General features: G+C 45.1%; 1 protein-coding gene across 7 annotated transcripts; it reads right to left on the minus strand.

The window, feature by feature from the left end:
- Nucleotides 1–3,563: 3,563 nt before the first annotated feature.
- On the minus strand, nucleotides 3,564–21,807 carry ARFGAP1 (ARF GTPase activating protein 1). 7 transcript variants are annotated; one of them, XM_073682939.1, is made up of 14 exons: nucleotides 21,648–21,807; nucleotides 19,593–19,656; nucleotides 19,249–19,358; nucleotides 17,617–17,788; nucleotides 17,369–17,469; nucleotides 17,214–17,300; nucleotides 15,397–15,508; nucleotides 15,229–15,285; nucleotides 14,876–14,908; nucleotides 13,654–13,686; nucleotides 12,854–12,910; nucleotides 11,223–11,282; nucleotides 8,396–8,466; nucleotides 3,564–7,996 (listed from the first exon to the last, which is right to left on the minus strand). In XM_073682939.1, the coding sequence occupies exons 2-14, from the start codon at nucleotides 19,650–19,652 to the stop codon at nucleotides 7,648–7,650; spliced, it is 1,302 nt and encodes a 433-aa protein (XP_073539040.1). In that variant the 5' UTR covers nucleotides 19,653–19,656; nucleotides 21,648–21,807; the 3' UTR covers nucleotides 3,564–7,647. The 7 variants fall into 7 exon arrangements, with proteins under 7 accessions (XP_073539040.1, XP_073539039.1, XP_073539041.1 ...); XM_073682938.1 differs by having other exon boundaries at nucleotides 8,396–8,472; XM_073682940.1 differs by lacking the exon at nucleotides 13,654–13,686 and having other exon boundaries at nucleotides 8,396–8,472.
- Nucleotides 21,808–23,007: the final 1,200 nt, after the last annotated feature.

A 23,007-nucleotide genomic window follows, 5' to 3' on the forward strand; every position in this document is an offset into this window, starting at 1 on the left:
TTCACAGAACATCTCGTACCAGAACTGGAAATAACCTGACACATGTGGAGGCCACTGGCTTAAGCATCGTGCTGCGCACGTGCCGCAGAGTGCTGGCGTCTGGGCCCTCAGGAGAGCAAGTTACTGCACAGTGACAACGGCACCGCTGGGCACCTGCGCGAAGTCCTGGCTGGTGCCAGATGTTCATCAGCTATTGACAGACAGAAAGAGATCTACAGAGGGATCATAGGGGCAGTATTATAGTGGCTATATTCTTGCATATAGGAGCAGTATTATAGTAGTTATATTCATGTACATAATGGCAGTATTATAGCAGTTATATTCTTGTACATAGGGAGCAGTATTATAGTAGTTATATGCTTGTACATAGGAGGCAGTATAGTAGTTACATTCTTGTACATAGGGTTAGTATTATAGTAGTTATATTCATGTACATAGGGGGCAGTATTATAGTAGTTACATTCTTGTACATAGGGAGTAGTATTATAGTAGTTATATTCATGTACATAGGGGGCAGTATTATAGTAGGTATATTCTTGTACATAGGGGCAGTATTATAGTACCACCCTCATGGAGTCTGTTTCTAACAGTTTGTGCAGACACATGCACATTTGTGGCCTTCTGGTCATTTTGCAGGGCTCTGGCAGTGCTCCTCCTGTCCCTCCTTGCACAAAGGCGGAGGTAGCGGTCCTGCTGCTGGGTTGTTGCCCTCCTATGGCCCCCTCCACGTCTCCTGGTGTACGGGCCTGTCTCCTAGTAGCGCCTCCAGCCTCTGGACACTACGCTGACAGACACAGCAAACCTTCTTGGCGCAGATCGCATTGATGTGCCATCCTGGAGGAGATCCCACAGGAGACCATCCGCAACCTCATCAGGAGCATGCCCAGGCGTTGTAGGGAGGTTATACAGGCACATGGAGGCCACACACAATACTGAGCCTCATTTTGACTTGTTTTAAGAACATTACATCAAAGTTGGATCAGCCTGTAGTGTTTTTCCACGTTAATTTTGGGGGTGACTCCAAATCCAGGCCTCCATTGGTTAATAAATTTGATTTCCATTGATGATTTTTGTGTGATTTTGTTGTCAGCACATTCAACTTTGTACAGAACAAAGTATTCAATGAGAATATTTCATTCATTCAGATCTAGGATGTGTTATTTGAGTGTTCCCTTTATTTTTTTTGAGCAGTGTATACATTCAAGAGAATGCCAAGAGTGTACAGAGCAGTCATCAAAGCAAAAAGGTGGCTACTTTGAAGAACCTAGAATCTAAGACATATTTTCAGTTGTTTCACACTTTTTTGTTAAGTATATAATTCCACATGTGTTAATTCATAGTTTTGATGCCTTCAGCGTGAATGTACAATTTTCATAGTCATGAAAATACAGAAAAATCTTTAAATGAGAAGGTGTGTCCAAACTTTTGGTCTGTACTGTATATATACTGTATACACACAGGTGCTTCTCACTAAATTAGACTATCATCAAAATCTTAATTTATTTCAGTTCTTCAATACAAAAAGTGAAACTCATATTATATAGTCATTACAAACAGAGTGATCTATTTCAAGTGTTTATTTCTGTTAATGTTGATGATTATGGCTTACAGCCAATGAAAACACAAAAGTCATTATCTCAGTAAATTAGAATACTTTATAACAACAGCTTGAAAAATGTTTTTAAAATCCGAAATGTTGTCCTACTGAAATGTATGTTCAGTAAATGCACTCAATACTTGGTCGGGGCTCCTTTTGCATCAATTACTGCATCAATGCGGCGTGGCATGGAGGCGATCAGCCTGTGGCACTGCTGAGGTGTTATGGAAGCCCAGGTTGCTTTGATAGCAGCCTTCAGCTCGTCTGCATTGTTGGGTCTGGAGTCTCATCTTCCTCTTGACAATACCCCATAGATTCTCTATGGGGTTAAGGTCAGGCGAGTTTGCTGGCCAATCAAGCACAGTGATACTGTTGTTTTTAAACCAGGTATTGGTACTTTTGGCAGTGTGGACAGGTGCCAAGTCCTGCTGGAGAATGACATTTCCATCTCCAAAAATCTTGTCGGCAGAGGGAAGCATGAAGTGCTCTAAAATTTCCTGGAAGACGGCTGCGCTGACTTTGGTGTTGATAAAACACACGACCTACACCAGCAGATGACATGGCTCCCCAAACCATCACTGATTGTGGAAACTTCACACTAGACCTCAAGCAGCTTGGATTGTGGCCTCTCCACTCTTCCTCCAGACTCTGGGACCTTGATTTCAAAATGAAATGCAAAATGTACTTTCCTCTGAAAACAACACCTTGGACCACTGAGCAACAGTCCAGGTCTTTTTCTCCTTGGCCCAGGTAAGACGCTTCTGGCGTTGTCTATTAGTCATGAGTGGCTTGACACAAGGAATGCGACACTTGTAGCCCATGTCCTGGATACGTCTGTGTGTGGTGGCTCTTGAAGAAATGACTCCAGCAGCAGTCCACTCCTTGTGAATCGCCCCCAAATTTTTGAATGACCTTTTCTTAATTCTTTCAAGGCTGCGGTTATCCCGGTTGCTTGTGCAACTTTTTCTACCACACTTTTTTCTTCCAGTCAACTTTCCATTAATATGCTTGGATACAGCCAGATTCTTTAGCAATGGCCTTTTGTGGCTTAACCTCCTTGTGGAGTGTGTCAATGACTGCCTTCTGGACATCTGCAAAGTCAGCAGTCTTCCCCATGATTGTGGAGCCTACTGAAACAGACTAAGGGACCTTTTTAAACGCATAGAAAGCTTTTGCAGGTGTTTTTTGCTACTTATACTAATTTACTGAGATAATAACTTTTGTGTTTTCATTGGCTGTAAGCCATGATCATGAACATTAACAGAAAAACACTTGAAATAGATCACTCTGTTTGTAATGACTCTATATAATATGAGTTTCACTTTTGTATTGAAGAACTGAAATAAATTAACTTTTTGATATTCTAATTTAATGAGAAGTGCATTATACACATACATATATATGTATACACACACAGCCAGTAAGTTATGCATCTTGTATATAGTGCACTGTCGGATACCAATATAACCAGGGAATCAGTGGTGTAAGATAAAAAGTCCTATGTGCCCCAGTGAAAAACTTGAAGCTGGGCCCCCACCAGCATCTTGGTTGGCTGTACGGGTCCCCATGCTGTAATAATCTCCCCATCCAGTAATGTTTTCCATCCTGGCCCCTTTCTTTTAATAATGCTCTCCCTCCTGGTCTCCATACTGTAATAATGTCCACCACCGGCTTCTAGGATGGCCAGTGAGTATATCCATTGCAGTGTAGGGAGCTGGTGGCTCTCTGCACCACAATACATTTCAGCTGAATGTGCATCCAAGGACACATTCAGCTCAATCTGGCGCCAGCGTGCCCTCTGACTCTATGGGTCTGGTCTCATCATCTGCAACTGCATAGCGTTACACCCCCGCGGGGCATCTTCGGTATATAATTATATATCTAAGCTGGTATATCGGGATAACCATCTAAAGTATTCAGAAGTTTGCTTCTTTATTATAATAATGAACACAGAAGCTGGGATTCTCTAAGATGAATTTTATTTTCCATTCTTCTTGGATCTCATCATCATCTCTGAATATGACAGCAGAGCAATTCCTAGGATCTTGACAATAGGAACATCGAAATACAGCACTCCACATTAATGCAAGCACCATGAAAGGGGAGGGGGGCACTTGGAATAAAAGATGGGTATTGGAGTGCCAGTGACAGCCCTCATCCCCCACCACGAGTATATTCACATTTAAAAAGTAATACTCAGTACAAAGCTAACAAAATAAATTAAAACAGGAGCGGTAAAAACATCAGCACGTATCTAGTTTTGATGGGCCCCAAACCTATATAAGGGGTATTCAGGGCACCCAGCTTCTAAAACTTTTCTGCCAAATCCATGCAGTCCCTTTTGTGACACACAGGTGGCAGTAGAGCTCTCCTGTCTTCACACCTTTTAAACAGGCAGGATTTATTTTAAAGGGATTGTACAGGATTAGAAAAACATGGCTGCTCTCTTCATTCACGTAAACGGTGCTGAGCTGCCATACCACACATGACCTGTGGACAAGTATGGCGCTATGTTAGGATGAAACCCTGTTCTTCTAACCCTCTTAATTGCACGATTTATTTTTTTTTAGATTTTAAAGTTGAACCAGCATTCGCTAAGTGTAGCCATGCATTAATAAAAACTGCAGCAAATTGTGGTCACAAGGAATGACACAAAGCTGATTCTTTGATCACAATTGGTTACACAGTCCGCAAGTGTGAAATCCATCACTTTTTTACTGGCCGCAAAAGAGGGGGTGGGGTGAGTCTGTTCCTAAATGGATCCAGTATTCTTGATGTGCCACATGTGACTGTGCTGCCGTCCTGCTCATAGTTATAATGTGGACTCGGAATGAGTTCTTATCCGGAGTGTAACTCCCAGTCTGACCGTGGCTCTAAGGACCCAAATTTGCAAAATCAGAAGGATTTTGGCAAATGTCACAAAAAAAAAAATAAAAATCTAGAAATGTGGAAAATGCACAATTTTCAAGATCAATGAGACTTTTTTATTTTTCTAGATTGGACCAGAATTATACCCTGCTTTTCCCATATGACGAAAGGTCATCAAGCAGCCCTCACCTTGTGAATTTACACAAAGGGGTTTTCGGGATTCAGCTAAAGCTCTGTAAGTGCTGAACCCAGTCATTGTGTAATATACGCACTGTCAGGATCCGTCCTGTTACCTGCTCGGGTGATCATCAGACTAATTGCATAGTTCTGGTCACGTGCCAACGGGCCCCTAATCAGCTTCACTCAACAGATCATTGACAGAACCAGGAAAAGTAGCTGGTTGGCTCAGGGCTGCAAAATGCATTGTTGCAATCACTGACGACCACTTGAGAGGTCAACAGAGCGGAATCCGGACAGTGTGAATATTACACAATGAGAGGATTCAGCAATCTGCAGTCACTGAGTGACGGCAAAAATTTAAGTTGAAGCCCGAAAAAAAAAAAAAAACTTCCTGACCTCCACATGGCGCACATCAGGTGCCACATTTGCCATACATAGGGGGTTTACAATTTATACCAGCGCCCCATCTCGTTAACAACCAAAAGACAAACCGCTCCACCCAAAAAAAAAAAAAAAAAAAATTGTAATTGAAGGCTTGACAATCACCATTTACACTTTATTTAAAGTGGCAGTTTGCTGTTGAAAAAACCCAATATGGCTGCACCAAGATCTTCCACAGATTCATTCAGAACTTTTTCTCTGGCTAAAGGGCAGATGCTTCAATCCCCCCGACCCCTTACATGTGTCTCAGCTATATACTAGGGACACTAAGCCTAAAGCCTATTTTCTCTTCCTGCTGGTGTTCCCTGTTATCAGCCTCTCAGGCTCACTGTAACGTTCTTGATTGGGAGCCATCAAGAGACTTCCCCCACACGCACTAGTTTTATGTCCCATATCGCCGTTGCCGAGAATATTTACATCCATCACCGTAACTCAGATTTAATCTCCAAAAAGAAAAAAAAAAAAAGAGAACATGATGTTGGGGGCGTCCAATCACACTTTATTTCTGAATGACATGATCACTAGGTAATAAATATATATAATAAATGACATTAGAACCCTTCAATGAGAGACCAGCGACATATTGCACAGCGAAGATCCCTCTCCTGTAGACGAGGGATGACATTTCCATAGTTTGCAGCAACAAGGGTGACATGATGGGTAAAAAGAAAGATTCACGGAATGTAGAAAGGATCAGGGGGCGCCGCTCTGCAACCTACCGCTGTCACAGCATATTGGGAGTTGTAGTTTTGCAGCCAATTGGTTGTGCAGTTTGCGGAGTGCCATCCTAGAGCACAATCAAGTTTTTTCCAGCTAGCAGCGCACATTGGGAGTTGTAGTGCAGATCTAGCTGGGAGGCCATGGGGTAGCCTCACACAAGGCCATGGGGTACCCTCACCCAGATCTATGGAGGTTCATTCAATACTCTTCAGCTTAAATTTTATCAAAATATCTATTAGTATATAGAAGCTATGATAACTTTTAAGACAACGGGACTCCCCATCCCCAACGGAGAATAAAACAGCAAAATTATAAAAGTTCTCTCACCGGAGAGAGTGAAAGCCCACCTCATCCCATGATGCTGGGAGATTTCCCCAAAAACTAAAGTAATTGCATTAGTACATCTCGTCAATAGCTCTAGCTATACAGTTTAGTACCAGTAGGGGGAGATAAACCCATTGAACACTGAGTGGAGATCATGTGACATATAAACTTAAAAGCCAACCAGGACAAGCAGAGCTGCAGTGTAAAGTACAGTGTCAAGAGAGAACAGCCATAGCCTATAAAGAGGCAGAAGATGAATTTCAGACAACTTCAAGACTCCAGCAGACAGCTAAGCCGGAGTCACTGATCAGACCTCAGCCTTGATGGAGCAAAAAGTGTTCCTGCACTTTTTCATTTAAATATCTGTTAACACATCAGAAGCTGTAATTAATGGGGAGCAGATCCAGAGACCTCCAAATCCTTCGATATGTCTCAATGGCATGTGAAAAAATATTTAAACGTGTAAATTCACTTTAAAAAGAGGCAACATTAAAGGGGTTATCCAGCTTTGGAAACATGTATTTGGGGCTAAAATTAATAATTTTTACAACTTGGTTTCAATAAAAATTTAGCACCATTTGACCTCTATAACCTGTGTGTTGCATTGTGTATTGTTGACTGTAGGATGAGTTAACGGAGTATCCATCAGTGAGCTCAATCTAAGGGTCTGTTGGAGAGTTTGACTTATCGCTCCTCTCAGCTGGTTTATGACCTCAGACCACAACAAAGTTAAATGTGCAAGGAAAACATGAGCCTGTAAAAGCCAAAAAGGTGCAACATTTTTTAATGGAACCAAATACAAGAATAATTTTTAGCCCAAAATACATGCATGTAAGATGGAAAAAAAAATATATATAGCCCCAAAAGGTGGACAACCGCTTTACATATATATATACTTGTTGGTAGATTGCACTTTACCTGGTGTATACTACAGTATAAAAGAGAAAGCAGCAGCACAATGGGTTAAAGGCTATTATGAGGTATATGGGGGACGGGGGGCACAGGGATGTAAGACGTCACATCTTCCGCAATCACGACTGAAGTCATCCAAGCTACTTATACACTGGAGGAGAAGCACAATGTCCACTTGTTACAGACTATGAACCTCTGAATGACACAGAGCGATCTCTGCACATCACCATACAGAAGGGGGAGCTACATATCGGCAGAGAGGAAACACGTGGGGTACTTTCCCGCAGCTTAAATACAGGGATGGGAGATCCAGAGGCGGTCAGCAGAGAGATGGGGGTGATACTCGACCGGGAGGCAGAATATAATGTGCACGAGCCATGGATGACTTGATTCATGGAAGGACCAATTGGGGGCGCCAATGCTGAACAGACCCAGTGAGCCCCACATTCCCAATTATCAGTAGAGACAAACACTGATTATGTATTATTTGCTCGAAATAGACAGACGACAGCCGCCATGTCCCTTCCACAGCTCGTGATGAAATAATTGGAAATTGGGTTCCCCTCTGCTCTATATCGCCCATCTGATACCACTCCCCCAATACTCTACCAGTTGGAGTTCTCCCACCCCTCATCTGCAGCGGGTGCCTGACTACTGCCACCCTTCTTGCCCTTTCCTTCGGATTCCCAGTGGCTGTCCCAGTTCTCCCAGCTGTCACTGTTGCTGTTCTTGTTGTTAGAGGTGGTCCCGGACCCCCAAACCTCCCAGCTGTCAGAGCTCTTCCTCTCGGTGGCGTTTTCAGGGAAGGTCCAGCTGTCCCCGCTGGGCGATTTTGTTGGCTTCTTCAATTCTTCTGAGCTGCCAAATGTCTCCCAAAAGGATTTTCCTGGGGTGGCATTCTGGTAACTATCGGCACCGTCGCTGCCCTGCTGGTAGCCCTCTCCAGAATGGGAGCTGCGAGAAAGGGGCGACCATGAACAAAATCAGGAATAGTCACATTATTAGCCATATCTGCAGCCCCTGGCCTCCAGGAATTAATGCCCCCATAAACATGAGCGCTCCTGCATTCTCTACAAGACAGCCGCTGCCAGACTTCTCTGGCGGCAGCTTATGGCAAAATGATTGGCAGTCAGATATCGGTGGGATCAACCGACAGTAATGTGAATGAGGACCCCCCGAAAGATGATATTAGGGCAGAGTAAGATCCAGCGTGTCCGATTTCAGACTGCCTATCCTTTTGTTCTTGGCGACAAAAGCCGCCGCCAGAGTAATCTGGCAGCGGCTCTCTCTTAGCGAACACGATTATACTGATGGGATGGGGAGAGGGATTACTGACAGACAGAGGTCACTCACCTTTCTGTGTTGTCCTCACTTTTGCCTGAAAAAAACGTGGTGACATCTTTCCAGCTCTTGGAACTGACACCCTGGACCTGCAAAATGCACCAGTGTTAGGTGTCGTTCACACCCAGTGCAGATAATGTGGCAGCGAGACCCCTGGGGCCGTGTGTATAACACTAATATAATGCACTGTACGTCTTAATCTATGAGCCACTTACATAGCGGAGGACAAGACTCGATCCTGGTTCACAAGAGCCAAGCTTATGCTACATGATCGCCCAAACTCTGGGGTTTGTGCCCATAGAAAGAGATTGAGGCCTACCCCAAAATATGCAGCTCTTGGGCTTATAAAATTTATGAGCTGCCATGGATGTCAAATTAAACAGGTAAAATGCGATTACAAAAAGGTGGCTTGCTTTTCTCCCCTTGAACAGCGCCACTTTTGCCCATTGGTCGTGCCTAGTACTGCGCTACAGGCTAGGGCTTCGGGCCCCGCCGCTACAGACTAGGGCTTCGGGCCCCGCCGCTACAGACTAGGGATTCGGGCCGTGTCCAAGCCAGAGCTCACGGTGAGTCAATGTCGTGATGTTGACGCTGCGACCTTATGACGCGCAGCGAGCTCCACCTTGGATGTGGCCGGAAGTTCTAGCCTATAGTTAAGGTGCCAGAGATGCGGCGCACCGGAAGTAACGGGGCGACCAGAAAGATCAGCACTGAGATGAGTATTGGTTTGGTTATTTTTTTTTTTGAACATCCGACATTTGCAACTACGGATCGTACCAGAGTCAGATTTTCGTAAGTCGAGGACGGCCTGTGTACAACATACTTGCATACTGTGAATATAAAAAGCCTACACACCCATGTTAAAATACCAGGTTTTTGTCATGTAAAAAAAAATCATTCCAAGAAGAATAATTTCAGATTTTTTTCCACCTGTAATGTCACCTATAATCTATACAAATTGATTGAGAAAAATTGAAAATCAATTTTGAGGGGGGAAATAAATATAACAAAAAGAAAATATCTATATGATTGCATAAGTGTGAACACACTCTTATCATTGGGCATGTGGTTGTGTGCAGAATTAGCCAATTTAAACTCATGTTACATAGTAGTCAGAACACAGCTACCATCATTTACAATGATTCTGATTAACCCCATATAAAGTTTTGATGTTCTAGGAGGATTTTTCTGACTTTTTCTTAGTTGCATTTTATAGCAAAAGCCGTGGAGCGTAAACAGTTTACAACACAGCAAAGGAATCTCATTATTGAACGTTAACAATCAAGAGAAGTGTATAAAAAAAAATTGCAAAGGCATTTAGATATACCATGGAAGATGGTCATCAATTAGTGGCTTACATTTGCCACAACAGTGACATTACCTGAAACTAGATGTCCCTCAAAAATTGATAAAAGATAAGAAAATTGGTCCTGGAGGCTGCCAAGAGGCCTACAGCAACATTAAAGGAGCTGCAGGAATATTTGGCAAGTAGTGGTTGTGAACTGCGTGCGACAACAATCTCCTACATTCTTCATATGTCTGACCTGTGGTGTAGGATGGCAAGATGGAAGCCTTTTCCTACAAAGAAAAACATTCAAGTTTGGCCTGGTTTTGCCAAAACCTACATAAAGTCTGGCAAAAACATGTGAGAACAGGTGTTCTGGTCTGATCAGATCAAGGTTGGAGTTTTTGGCAATAATTCCAAAATATATGTTTGGCACAAAGCCAAAACTGCGCATTACCAAAGAACACCATACCCACAGTGAAGCATGGTGGAGACAGCATTATGTTTTGAGGTCATTTTTCTATAGCTGAAACTGGGGCTTTACTTTAGTCAATGAGGATTTAATTATGTACAGTTCCAAATAGTCAAATTTTGCATCAAAACCTTCAGGGCTCTGCTAAAAGCTGAAGATTAATTTCACCTATTAGCATGACAATGACTAAACTTTCCTCCAAATCAACAAAATAATGGCCCAAAAGTTTCGGAATGGTCCATCCAGAGCCCAAACTTGAATCTAATTGATAATCTGTGGGTGATGCAACAAAGAGTGGGCAAAGTTTGCCAATTCTAGATATGCCATGCTGATAGACTCCTACCCAAAAACACTGAATGCTGTCAAATTCAAAGGGTGCTTCAACAAAGTATGTTTAAAGGAGTGCATATTTATGCAACCACATTTTATTTTTCACCAGATTTATTTTTCAATTGAATTGTACAGATTATGGGGGACATTAAAGGCGGACAAAGTCCTGAAATGATTCTTATTGGTAGGATTTGTTTTACATGACAAAAAAAACAACAGAATTTTAACAGAGGAGTGTAGATATATATTTATATATCCGTCTGTATGTGTGTATACGTCTAATATCCAGGATACTGGCTACTGTACATAGAGCCTTCATTATGCCGATACATGTCATAACTCACCAGCATCATGACCGCAGGGGGGCAGCATGGACAGTAAAGGACAAATACAGATTAGACAAGGATTTGGACATGTACAATGCGGCACAAAGGGCATCTCCCACTCCAAAGTCGTATTAAGGAATAATGTTCTCACAGAGAAATAGGACTTGTTATTAATAGGTTTCCTACAGAGAATGGGGCTGGCTTAGCCAGTCAGCCCCCAGCCGGCCCCATTCACCATCAGCACTGATGTTAAATCCAAGCCAGATGTAGAACTACCGGAGCCAATAACTTAAGGTCAGGGCACCTTCTTATCGGATCAATTCTAACGTTTGTATTAAGAATAAGTGCATAGAGTGAATGGGGGGGCGATTGCCCAGACGACAGCTTGGACTGGAGATGCCTACTAGGTGCCAGCATAACTCCTACCTTTGATGCTATAACAGACATTGAACTGGTGACATCTTCTAAGATACGACCATCCTTCACCTGTTGGGTTGGAAAAGGGGAGGACAAGGTATATGAGCTCATGGACGGGTGAGGATGGCAGGTGGAGGGGGTGGCACCCTCCTAATCACAGCTATGCTTTTAAACATCTCATTCCCAGGCATAGCTCAATGACTTTGCAAATACTTTTTTTTTGCCGTTACATCTCATCTCTAGTCACATCCAGAGCTACATTTATGGGATTGTCCTCTTTCCGATTCAGCTGCAAGGAGCAAGCACATCCCACATCCTCCTGCTGCCCCGGTGTGTGCTGCGCTGCCAGAGATGCAGCCTTTGTGCCACACACCGTGCACTACAGCGTGCAGGGGAAAAAGCAAAAATCAGCATGCAGCTCTGGATCTGAATGGACTAGAAGATAGCGGAGTATATGTACTTGACATATTAGCAAAATGTTTAAAAGTAAAGCTGTGATGTAAGTGATAGCAGTGCAGTGTGCGGGTTGTGATTAAAAAGGATATAGCCACAATGCTACACAGTACACAAAAGAGGAGTCATTGCATACTAACATTACGTTTCCTGTCCTCACTATTCTGCTGGTGGAGTAACTGAGTACATACATTACATTACTTATCCTGAGTTACATCCTGTACTATACTCCAGAGCTGCACTCACTATTCTGCTGGTGAAGTCACTGTGTACATACATTACTTTACTTATCCTGTACTGATCCTGAGTTACATCCTGTATTATACTCCAGAGCTGCACTCACTATCCTGCTGGTGGAGTCACTGTGCACATACATTACATTACTTATCCTGTACTGATCCTGAGTTACATCCTGTATTATACTCCAGAGCTGCACTCACTATCCTGCTGGTGGAGTCACTGTGCACATACATTACATTACTTATCCTGTACTGATCCTGAGTTACATCCTGTATTATACTCCAGAGCTGCACTCACTATTCTGCTGGTGGAGTCACTGTGTACATACATTACATTACTTATCCTGTACTGATCCTGGGTTACATCCTGTATTATACTCCAGAGCTGCACTCACTATTCTGCTGGTGGAGTCACTGTGTACATATATTACATTACTTATCCTGTACTGATCCTGAGTTACATAGTGTATTATACTCCAGAGCTGCACTCACTATTCTGCTGGTGCAGTCACCGTGTACATACATTACATTACTTATCCTGTACTGATCCTGAATTACATCCTGTATTATACTCCAGAGCTGCACTCATTATTCTGCAGCATTTCAGGATGAGAACAGCCTGGATTTCATGACTTATGTCCAAAGTGACTTAACTCTTAATGTACTTTATACACGTGAACATATCCTTTAAGCAAGCGTGAAAAAAGCAGTGTATCTGGGGTTAGAGATGCAATACGGATTAAGAAATGGCAGCAAATTGCCAATAGATCTGGTAGAGATAAAGATCTGCGGTGAGAATGGTTTACAAAGCAGTGATGGGATAGAGGGAAGGAGGCGCCATGCAGCCGGACGGCACGGATTGGCATGTGGCTTGTGAGTCATCACCGCGCGGAGCCCCACAACCAGCAGCGATCATCTTAGCACACGGTTAAGACACCGGGAAGTTACCTTCTCTTGGGCAGGTTTGACAACTGTTTCATTAATAGTCTGGCCTAGCTCAGAGGCCTATCCAGGAGAGAAAGAAGAGGGCAGGCGTCAGGGAGGCGGGCGAGGCTCCGACACACGCACGGACCACACATGTAAACCAGATGGATGGAGACCAGTCATGCACAGGGATAGCAGACACGGCCGGGCAGGTGGAGGCACATCTAGGGGCCGGCGGGTCCACCATAAAGGTGGTGGAGGTTTATAGACTACATCTACATATAAATGTTCAGGAAATCCCAGACTTGTGTCATTTACTCCAATCACGTCCAAAGCTGCATTATGGGCTCAGTACTGGACTCCCCATATTTGGTGTAAAGACTACATCGCCCACAATGCAATGCAGCAGTGCACAACCTATATATGCCCCGAGTTACATCAGGTCATAGAAGGAAACCAGAAGCATTTTGTATGCAGCTCTGGATGTGAGTGGAGTAAAACACGTGATTATATGTAGATATACCCTGTAAGATCACAAAAAATCCCTGTGCGTCATTCGGCCCCTGGGATATGACCTGCAGAAGAAGGCACAGGCAGATGGAGATGTGACAGGAGAAGGGGGTGCTTTAGCAGGGCTTGGAGGAGAAAAGGGTGAGACGGAGAGAATACTACATACTTGCTACAAAGACCAGGCCTGGGCTATGGAAAGTAGGAAACGGATGAAGGCAGAGACCTTGGGGCCTGGCTGGACAGACAGACAGCGCACAGACAGGACGGCCACAGACGGACCATGCACACATCTATATATATGATGCCTGGATTACCGAGTCCGCTGGATGCTTGTTCCCTCCCCAAAACTGCACAAGGGCAGTGATGGCGGGGGAAGGGGAGAAGAGACTAACTTTAGTAATTATACACGGCGGAGAACTTACTGATCCCCTAATAATGCTGTACCCACAAGACAGTCAGCAAGTAGGGCCCAGAAACCTGTCCTCCCGGCCAATACGCAAACTCAAGAGGGGTCCCATGTTACAATCCTTTGAGTCTTATTTAGGAGGGGGTCAATAGGGAGCGGCTACCCCACCTCAAATGGCACTTATTGGGGGTAAGGGCAGTGCTGAGGACATTTTATAGGGGCATTGTACAAATACACTTATCGAGAAACCTGAGAAAAGATTAGTGGGAATTTTTTACAGATACCTGGAAACAATCAGCAAGTTGATATTGATGGATCTGCATTCAGAAGTCTTGCCACAAATAGTTATTACACGTGAATGGACGATCCTAAGCTCTATAAGATGCTTCCTATACTTCCCTTCACATCAACACACCATTATTCCTGCAAATCCTTATGGAAAACACCATGAGTACCCCACACCCATCAACTACAACTTGCTGATGGTTTCCATGTGTCAATGTAAATACATTTTAGAACTTCTTCCCAAAACGCAATCCCTTCCTTCCTTTACCCTACGCCCCTCCTCCCCGTGCTTATTAGCACAAAAAAAGCCGTCTGCATCATATAAAGAAGTGGGACGCAGGAAGGTATTATTGGGGTACAACGGGGAAGTTAACTCATTAATGACCATACACTAGGAAATAAAACATTTCACAAACGGGGAGAGAGGGGATTACAAATGATGAACCCTATTACAGGTTGGATGAGATTAGAACAGCCTGACAGCGCCACCCAGAGGCTGCATAATTTTATTCAGCTAATCCCATACAACCCCTTTAACAGTATTGTAATACACAGTGCAGATGTAATGACAGCAGGTTGCCCATTAGGGATCCAGTAGTAACATACGGTGGTATATACACGGGCCTTATTCCCTGTGTACTCTACAGACCCCGTATATACAAGTCTGATCCGCTCACTGGACGCTATGGCCCCGTATGTGCGCAGCGGACGGGTCAGCGATGCATCCCATAGAATCAGATGCTATCATTTATATGGAAAGTATAGTGGTGTGCACATACGTTAATATAGGGGGTGGGGGGTGGGATTATTCTGTATCCCTAAGTATTTAACCCTTTGGTACCAACCTTCTGTGTTGCTTGAGTTCCCAGCTTGGATGCCTGAAAGAAAAGAAAAAGAAAAACTAATACCATACGCATATTATTTTTTGGGATAATGAAGACCCCCTTCACCACCATATGAGGCATATGTTATCACCCGCTCCTTTTCTTGAGATTCCAGCTAATTTCCGGTTGGACTGGACAACCTTTCCGAGGGCAGAGGGCTGCCCCAACGCAAAACCACCAAGAACGCAGAGGCACAACCCAATACCCGTAACATTACAACTAGTATTCAACGAAGACTTAAACTGGAAAGACGTGTGCAATACCAGATCTGGACACTGGATGGAGCAGCAGTGGGTAAATACCAATGTACTTACACTTTCCTTCGCAGCGGAGGCAAATTTACTAGCTCCAACAGTGAAGCTGCTCCAGCCCTAAAGGGGGTAAGACAATGATGAGCAGTGCGGCAGACGGCAAAACAGGGGAGTAGAAAAGCCCCCGGAGGAATATATCTGCAGCCAGTGCACTACAACTTCCAGACGTACCGAGTACAGTGAGGTCATTGCGTTGTTCAGAAAATCATCTTCCTTCTTTGGAGGATTAACGGTGTTCCCGAAGCCGACATATCTGTTCTCCTGGTTTCCACCACCCCCGCCCCTGGAAGGAAAGAGTTAATTAGCGGGGAATCCGGATTAATAAAGAGACCACTTTAGGAAAATTTGCTACTTAAAAGGCTTAATTTTATTAAAAGGGTTTGTCCAGAACTAGGAAAACATGGCTGCCCCCTCCCCCCAAAGTGCCACCCCAGTCTAGAGGATATATGTGGTCCTTCAGCACGATTAATCCCTTCACTGTACATGTACCATGCATGATGGAAGCAGATGTATGGGCCACCCCATACCCAGCAGGTGACGGCTGTGTGTTACAGCCAGGACCGGCTGCTACCAATCACGGGTGGAGTGGTGCTGCCCCCGCGATTGGCAGCAACATTTAACAGGTTAAAAATCTCTGACAGCGGCATTTAACACGCGCGAGCATCATTTTCTTCGTCCATCATCACAGTCATGACGTGATAGCGGGTCTCCGATGGGTTGTCATGACAGCCGGCGGTCTACTGATGACCCCTGTGCTTGTCATTATGGAGCTCCTTTGAGACCCTGCCTGTGGCCGAGCTTCAAGGGAGACCGTGATTTCTGATATACGCAGCGGTACTGTGGCATCGCTGTATATAGCACAAGCGATTGGATCTTCAAGTCCCCTAAGGGGGCTATATAGTACAGTAAAAAATGTAATAAAAATAAAAATAAAGTTCAAATCACACTACTTTTTCCTTATTGAAAATAAAGATATTTAAAAACAAACAATCAAAAAAAAAAATACACGTGGTATCGCCACGCCATTGTGGTATAAAAACAACCTGATCAGTAATTGCTGTAAATGAAAAAAATTCAAGAACGCAAAAAGTTTTCTTTTGGTCGTCGTAATTCCATAAAAAAGGCTGCAACAAGCGATCAGAAAGTCACATCTATCCCAAAATGGTATTAAAAAAAACATCAACTCGCCCCCGCAAGAAAATAAGCCATCACACAGCTCCATCGGCCAAAATATAAAAATGTTACGGGTCTCGGAAAATGGCGACAACCCCAAAAAATAATTTGTGCACCACCAAAATAATATAAAAAAATAACAATAAAAATAATAATTTTTATTTTTATACCGCCAACATATTCCGCAGCACTTTACAATTTTAGGGGGGACTTATACAAACAATATAGAATAAACATATCTCATATCGAAAGGAGTGAGGGCCCTGCTCGCAAGCTTACAGTCAGTATGTGTGCAGTCCTGACCGAGGCTATTATGTGCATGGATGGTATGAACCTGAAATTGAAGAAGATTTTAATATGGGGGAAAACTGGGACGGACAACTGGGATGGACAGATAGTGTGTGGAGGCGTTTGATATCGCCGTAATTGTATTGATGAGTACAATCATATGGCAAGGTCATTTTTACCATAAAATGTACACCATAAAAACAATTCCCAAAGAACAATGTCAGAATTAAGTTTTTTTCACAATTTCACCGCACTTGGAATTTGTTTCCCACTCCAGTATATTATGTGGTAAAATGAACGGTACCATTCAAAAGTACAACTCATCCAGTAAAAAACCCCAATGGGGTTGTCATTCATTCATCTACAAGCTGCTCTTCTTCTCCCACCGCAATGTAACTGTCTGTACATCATGAATGGACCAGGAGGATCAGGATGAACAGGACAAGTAATATGAGGAAGGGGAGGAGAAGTTCCTGGAGAAGAAAACCCAAAAGAGAGAAAATCCAAAGTGACCACAGAGAACCTACCCTTGATAGGAATTGACATCATCGTTCAACCAGTCCTCGAAGGCTTTGTCCCCTGAGGGGGCTCCGACGTGACCTCCGGTGTGTGAGCTGTGAATGTACAAGTTAGTATCAAACTCTGGAAAATCCGCAATGAACGAAATCCAGGTGATCCTTACCGGTGAGATGAGCCACCCATCATCTTAGGCTGAGGGGGAATCCAGTTCTTGGCAGAAGAAGTCTCCTCAGACCATTCCTGACCTTCAGCCAAAGTAGCAACCTGTCCAAAGATGACTAGGACGTATAAAAAAACTCTCATCCATACACACAACATATATAGGGGACTTGTAATAGATCATTTATGGTACACGGTGGGTTCATTATCCTATATGAATCATCTAAAAGGGCAGGACAGCTATGAGGTCACCTTGTCCCGGTAGAGGGCAGCAGCTTTGCTGTTGTACTTCTCCTGCAGACTCCAGCAGGGGTCATAGTCCTCCTGGGACTCCAAGAAATGGTGGAACTTGCCGTTCCCCCCGGCCTTCATCTTCTCCAGCTCCACATCCTTCCACTTGTCCATAGTGACCGAGCGCACAAAGCTGCAGAAAGAAAGCTGGGTAACTTCTGGTGTTTGGCAGTGGGGGGTCACGCTTTTAGCTTATCTCCACCGTCCCCCTATGTAATGAAGCATCCTAGTGCCACTGTGGTGGATTTTTAAAGGAACCTGACAGCTGATACATGCTGCCTGAACCAGAGATGAGGTAAGCGGGGCTTGGAGAAGCCACCAGAAACCAGCCTCTTGAACTAGTCTGCTGAGCGGCACAGGCCCCGAACAGTTTTCAAATGCAAAAAATTCCAGCCAGTGTCGGATTTACTCTGCTTGTCGTTCGGGTAGCAAATATCAGCCATCAGGTCTCCCTTAACAAGTCTACTGTCCCCGAAGCAAACAAACTGGGGTATCAGTGTAAAGCAAGAATACAATGAAGGTCTCAGTTGTAGCAGCTTTGTGCTGTGGCTATATACGAAATAGATCCTGTGAACCCCATCAGACATCTTATTTTTTTCTGGTATTTTTTTTGTGGATCCATTTTCTTGCACTGGTGAGTTTAGTCTGTGGCTCAGATCTAAAACTGACATATTGGATTTTTGGGGATTTTTTTTTTGCAGTTACACAGACACATGAACAGTCCCATGGACTATTATAGATGCGAGTTAGATCAGTGAAAAATACAGAACACGTACAGGAAACAAGGACGTCTGGATGAGGCTGAAACTCAAATGCATTCATAGCACAAGAATATCTTCGACATCTATAACTGTGGCCAAATGTTTTGAGACCAACACAAATTTTGGTATTCACAAAGATTGCTGCATCAGTTTTCATAGTCGGAAGAAGTTGCATTAACACCAGATTGTCAGATTAATTGAAAAAAAATTGCAAACTCATTCTTTGCCATGAAAATTAACTTAATCACAAAAACCCTATTTAAAGAGAAAGGTTCAATAGCTGTGAAGAAGCCTTCAGGGAGCCCAATAAAGTCCGGCAAGTGCCAGGACCGTCTGCTAAAGAGGATTCAGCTATGGGATCGGTTAAGCACCAGTGCAGAGCTTGCTCCTGAATGGCAGCAGGCGTCAGTGCATCTGCACACAGTAAGGTGAAGGCATTTGGAGGCTGACTGGTGTCAAGAAGGCCAGCAAAGAAGCCACTACTCTCTAAGAAAAATGTCAAGGACAGACTGACAATCCCCAGGAAGTACAGGGCTTGGACTGCAGAAGACTGGGGTTGTTATTTTCTCTGATCAAGACTGTCCCCTATCAAACATACAGAAAAACGATTGTCCGGAGAAGAAAAGGTGAGCACTACCATGAGTCCTGTGTCTGCCAACAGTAAAGCATCTTGAGACCATTCAGACGTAGAAGACGTCAGTCTCAAAACTTCTGGCCACAAGTGCAGAGAATCCGTTAACTGCAGAGAAATTCCATAAACGCTATTTATTTTTACATTTAGAGACCATGTCCTGCACCATCTGCCCTGAGCTACAACATATGGGAATACTACCTGAGGTGGACGCCGAGCCCCCGATGCTTTCCAGAGCACTCCAGACACACCCAGATGCCATAAGTGACGCTGACCCACTGGGGGTTAAAGGCTCCACATTCAAAGCAGGTCTGCAAGAGGAAAGAAATAAGGTCTGAGTACACACTCAGCACCCTGTTCTTGTACTGGGGTCCCCATTATATGGATGACACAAAGGAGAACCCATCCTCCTATGAGAGTGGAGAGAGCCTCCCATAAATATGCACCATCTTGTAAAGATCAGCTGATTGCTGACAGTAATGAAAAGACATCCCTTTAATACAGTCCACTAGTGTCTGTGGCCCGTGGGTACGGTGCAGACTTACATTGTTCTCATCCTCTGATCTGACCTCCTTCAGCACCTTCCTGGTCCGAGGACTCGCCATGTCTCTACAACAGAAGAAGACGACATCATCATTATTGTCTGCTTTGGGCTTCATCATTTTCAAGATCTCTTCTAGCTTCCAGTGAATGGGAACTTTTATGGTGACACACAGAGGCTGGAAACCTGGAAGGATCTAATACAAGTCTGCAGTCCCATTACCCCTGATACACTGTGAGCACTATGAGGCCAGGAGAGGTCCATGCTATTTATCCACCCAGAGGATTGCCTACACTGGACACACCAGGAAAGCCACAGCCTGAAAGGGGTTGTCCACTATTAGGACAACCCCTATGTTTCCCCCCAGAAAAATAACACTTATACTCACCTCCGGTACTGGTGCCGTTCTAAATGACAGCCATCTGATGTGTATGGTTGGCTTAAAGGGATTGTCCTCTGCTCAGACAACCCCTTCTCAATCTCTACGTTTCCTTTCAGTAAAATAACACTTATACTTACCTCTGGTGACGTCATGAGATCCCTGCGGCCAATCACATCATGTCACGCAATCCCTGCGGCCAATCAGTGCTAACTTCACTCTCCCTGCCTTCGGACAAATAAAGACATCCAGAGGAAGTGAAATGGCAGCCACAGCTCTCAATTCCTCCAGACTTCAATTACGTCCGTAGGAGACAGAAGCCAGCGCCGATTAGCCACAGGGATTGTGTGACAGCCAGTGTCGACACTGCTAGAATGGCGCCAACACCAGAGGTGAGCATAAATGTTAATTTACTAACGGGAAACAGATTGAGAAAGGGTTGTCTGACCAGTGGACAATCCCTTTAAGCCGCCCATACACATTAGATGGCTGTCATCTGAATGAATCCTTCATCCAGCAGCCGACTCTCCCATACACAGGAGCAATCAGTCGGCCGAGCGCTCGTGTTCTTTACAAAAAAGCCACCGACTGACACATTGGCGGCTTATCTCCAGAACAATGTGATCGCTCCCCCGACCATCAGTCAGCCAGCGCCCCCATAGACCGTCCATACTGGCAGGTCCGGCCGGTATTAGTGTAATGTGTGCGGGGGGCCTTCGGTCCATACTGGTTTCAGCCTTGGGGTGTAAACAGGAAATGTTACCGCTCCCTGACAGCAAGTAGAGATCTTGAAAAAGGATGAGAAATTGCCCCACACCGCTCATCAGAAATGTGAAGAGTTTTTCATTACAGACACACTTGTTTTTACCTCCCCTTCTTCCAAGAGCTAAAACTTCTCAGTTTCCCACTGACAAGGAAGTATGAGGGCTCGTTATAGCAGGACGAGTATGGTGGAGAGAGCAGAAGTGGGGCAATGGAAGCCCCCCACCTTGTCAGTGATTAACCATTTAGATGCCATGGTCAAACACCAGTGATGGGAGCTGGCTCCAGTTGCCACTGTAACAGGCAGGCGCCGGCTGTATGACACTGCTGTCACCCACCATGTATGGAGCAGGCTGTATGTCAGAGTGCGCAAAGGGGTTAATATAAGTGAGGAGGACAACAACCCAGCCTGGTGACGTCATCAGGAGGGTTCAGGTGATGAATGGCCAGGGGAATGCAGCAGGTGTACACTAGCTGCCAAGTGAAGCCGCCAGACAGGCATCTAACCATGTACAACCCAGGGTTCAGGGGGCAGCGGGATCACATCAGGAGAGAGGCGCAGAGTGGTCACCCACTAATCAGAACGTCTGTTACTAGGTAACAACCCCTCCATGGCAGAAGCAGATCAGTAGTCACGTTGTTATCCAATCACAGCGCAGCTTTCATCTCTTACTGCTCCTTTATAAGATGGGAACTGCGCTGTGATTGGTTGCTGTAGTCAGTCTCGTCCACCCGCACGGGGTCTCCATCACGGGCTTTCATTCATATGGAAGTCTCAGTGAAAACGGGAGTCCGGACATGTCATCGCTGCTTACGACTACATGGATGTCACAATAACCCACGCACAGATCGCAATAGCCGGGAGTAATGGTGGACGTGGCAGGTAGGACGACTGTCCAGGTGTCAGCTCTGGGCTACCTGCTGTATCCCGACGTGCAGCTCTCTGAGGACCGGATGAGGGAGACGAGCGCTCTGTGTGTCGCTGAACGGCCGCCGGTGCTTGGGATCTCACTATACGGCCGCCATCTTCCGGCTACGTTGCAGCTTCGCAGAGGATTGTGGGGCGGCCGCGGGTTAACCCTCTGTGTGCAGAACGCCGAAGTGGGAGGGGCTGAGTGTGTGTGAGATGTAATGGCGGCGACAGCTGGGAGGGGGCACCTCATACATGTCTAGCCACACTAGAAGGGGGGAGGTAGAGTGTGGTGTCTGCGCCCACCATCAGCTCAGGAATACTGACGGTCAGGTGTGCACAGGTCTGAGGGGGTCACACAGGACCCCGGTAATACTGCCACACATGGCCCAGGTAACACAGCCTAAGTAATGCTGCCTCTTATGGCCCAGCTATACCGCCACACAGGGCCAACTGGTAATACCGCCGCATACGGCCCGGATAATAGCGCCGCATACGGGCCGGATAATACCGCCGCATACGGCCTGGATAATACCGCCGCATACGACCCAGATAATACCGCCGCATACGGCCCGGATAATAGCTCCGCATACGACCTAGATAATACCGCCACATACAGCCCAGATAATACCGCCACATACAGCCCAGATAATACCGCCGCATATGACCCAGATAATACCGCCGCATACGGCCCGGATAATAGCTCCGCATACGACCTAGATAATACCACCACATACAGCCCAGATAATACCGCCGCATACGGCCCGGATAATACCGCCGCATACGGCCCGGATAATACCGCCGCATACGGCCCGGATAATACCGCCGCATACGACCCGGATAATACCGCCGCATACGGCCCGGATAATACCGCCGCATACGACCTAGATAATACCGCCACATACAGCCCAGATAATACCGCCGCATACGACCCAGATAATACCGCCGCATACGGCCTGGATAATAGCTCCGCATACGACCTAGATAATACCGCCACATACAGCCCAGATAATACCGCTGCATACGGCCCGAATAATAGCGCCGCATACGGCCCGGATAATACCGCCGCATACGGCCCGGATAATACCGCCGCATACGGCCCGGATAATACCGCCGCATACGGCCCGGATAATAGCGCAGCATACGGCCCGGATAATACCGCCACATACAGCCCAGGTAACGTCTCCATATATGGTCCAGATAATAGACGGCAAGGGCAGGGTCTTCTTCCCTCTGTACCAGTCTGTTATTGTTACTGTAAGTGATATCTGTATTTGGTATGTAACCCCTTCTTATGTACAGCGCCATGGAATCAATGGCGCTATATAAATAAATAATAATATTGCCACGTACGGCCCAGGTAATGCC

The sequence above is a fragment of the Phyllobates terribilis genome, unplaced genomic scaffold (assembly GCF_046119375.1).
Source record: "Phyllobates terribilis strain yellow unplaced genomic scaffold, ASM4611937v1 Scaffold_5__5_contigs__length_657084704, whole genome shotgun sequence".
Classification (NCBI taxonomy): Eukaryota; Metazoa; Chordata; class Amphibia; order Anura; family Dendrobatidae; genus Phyllobates; species Phyllobates terribilis.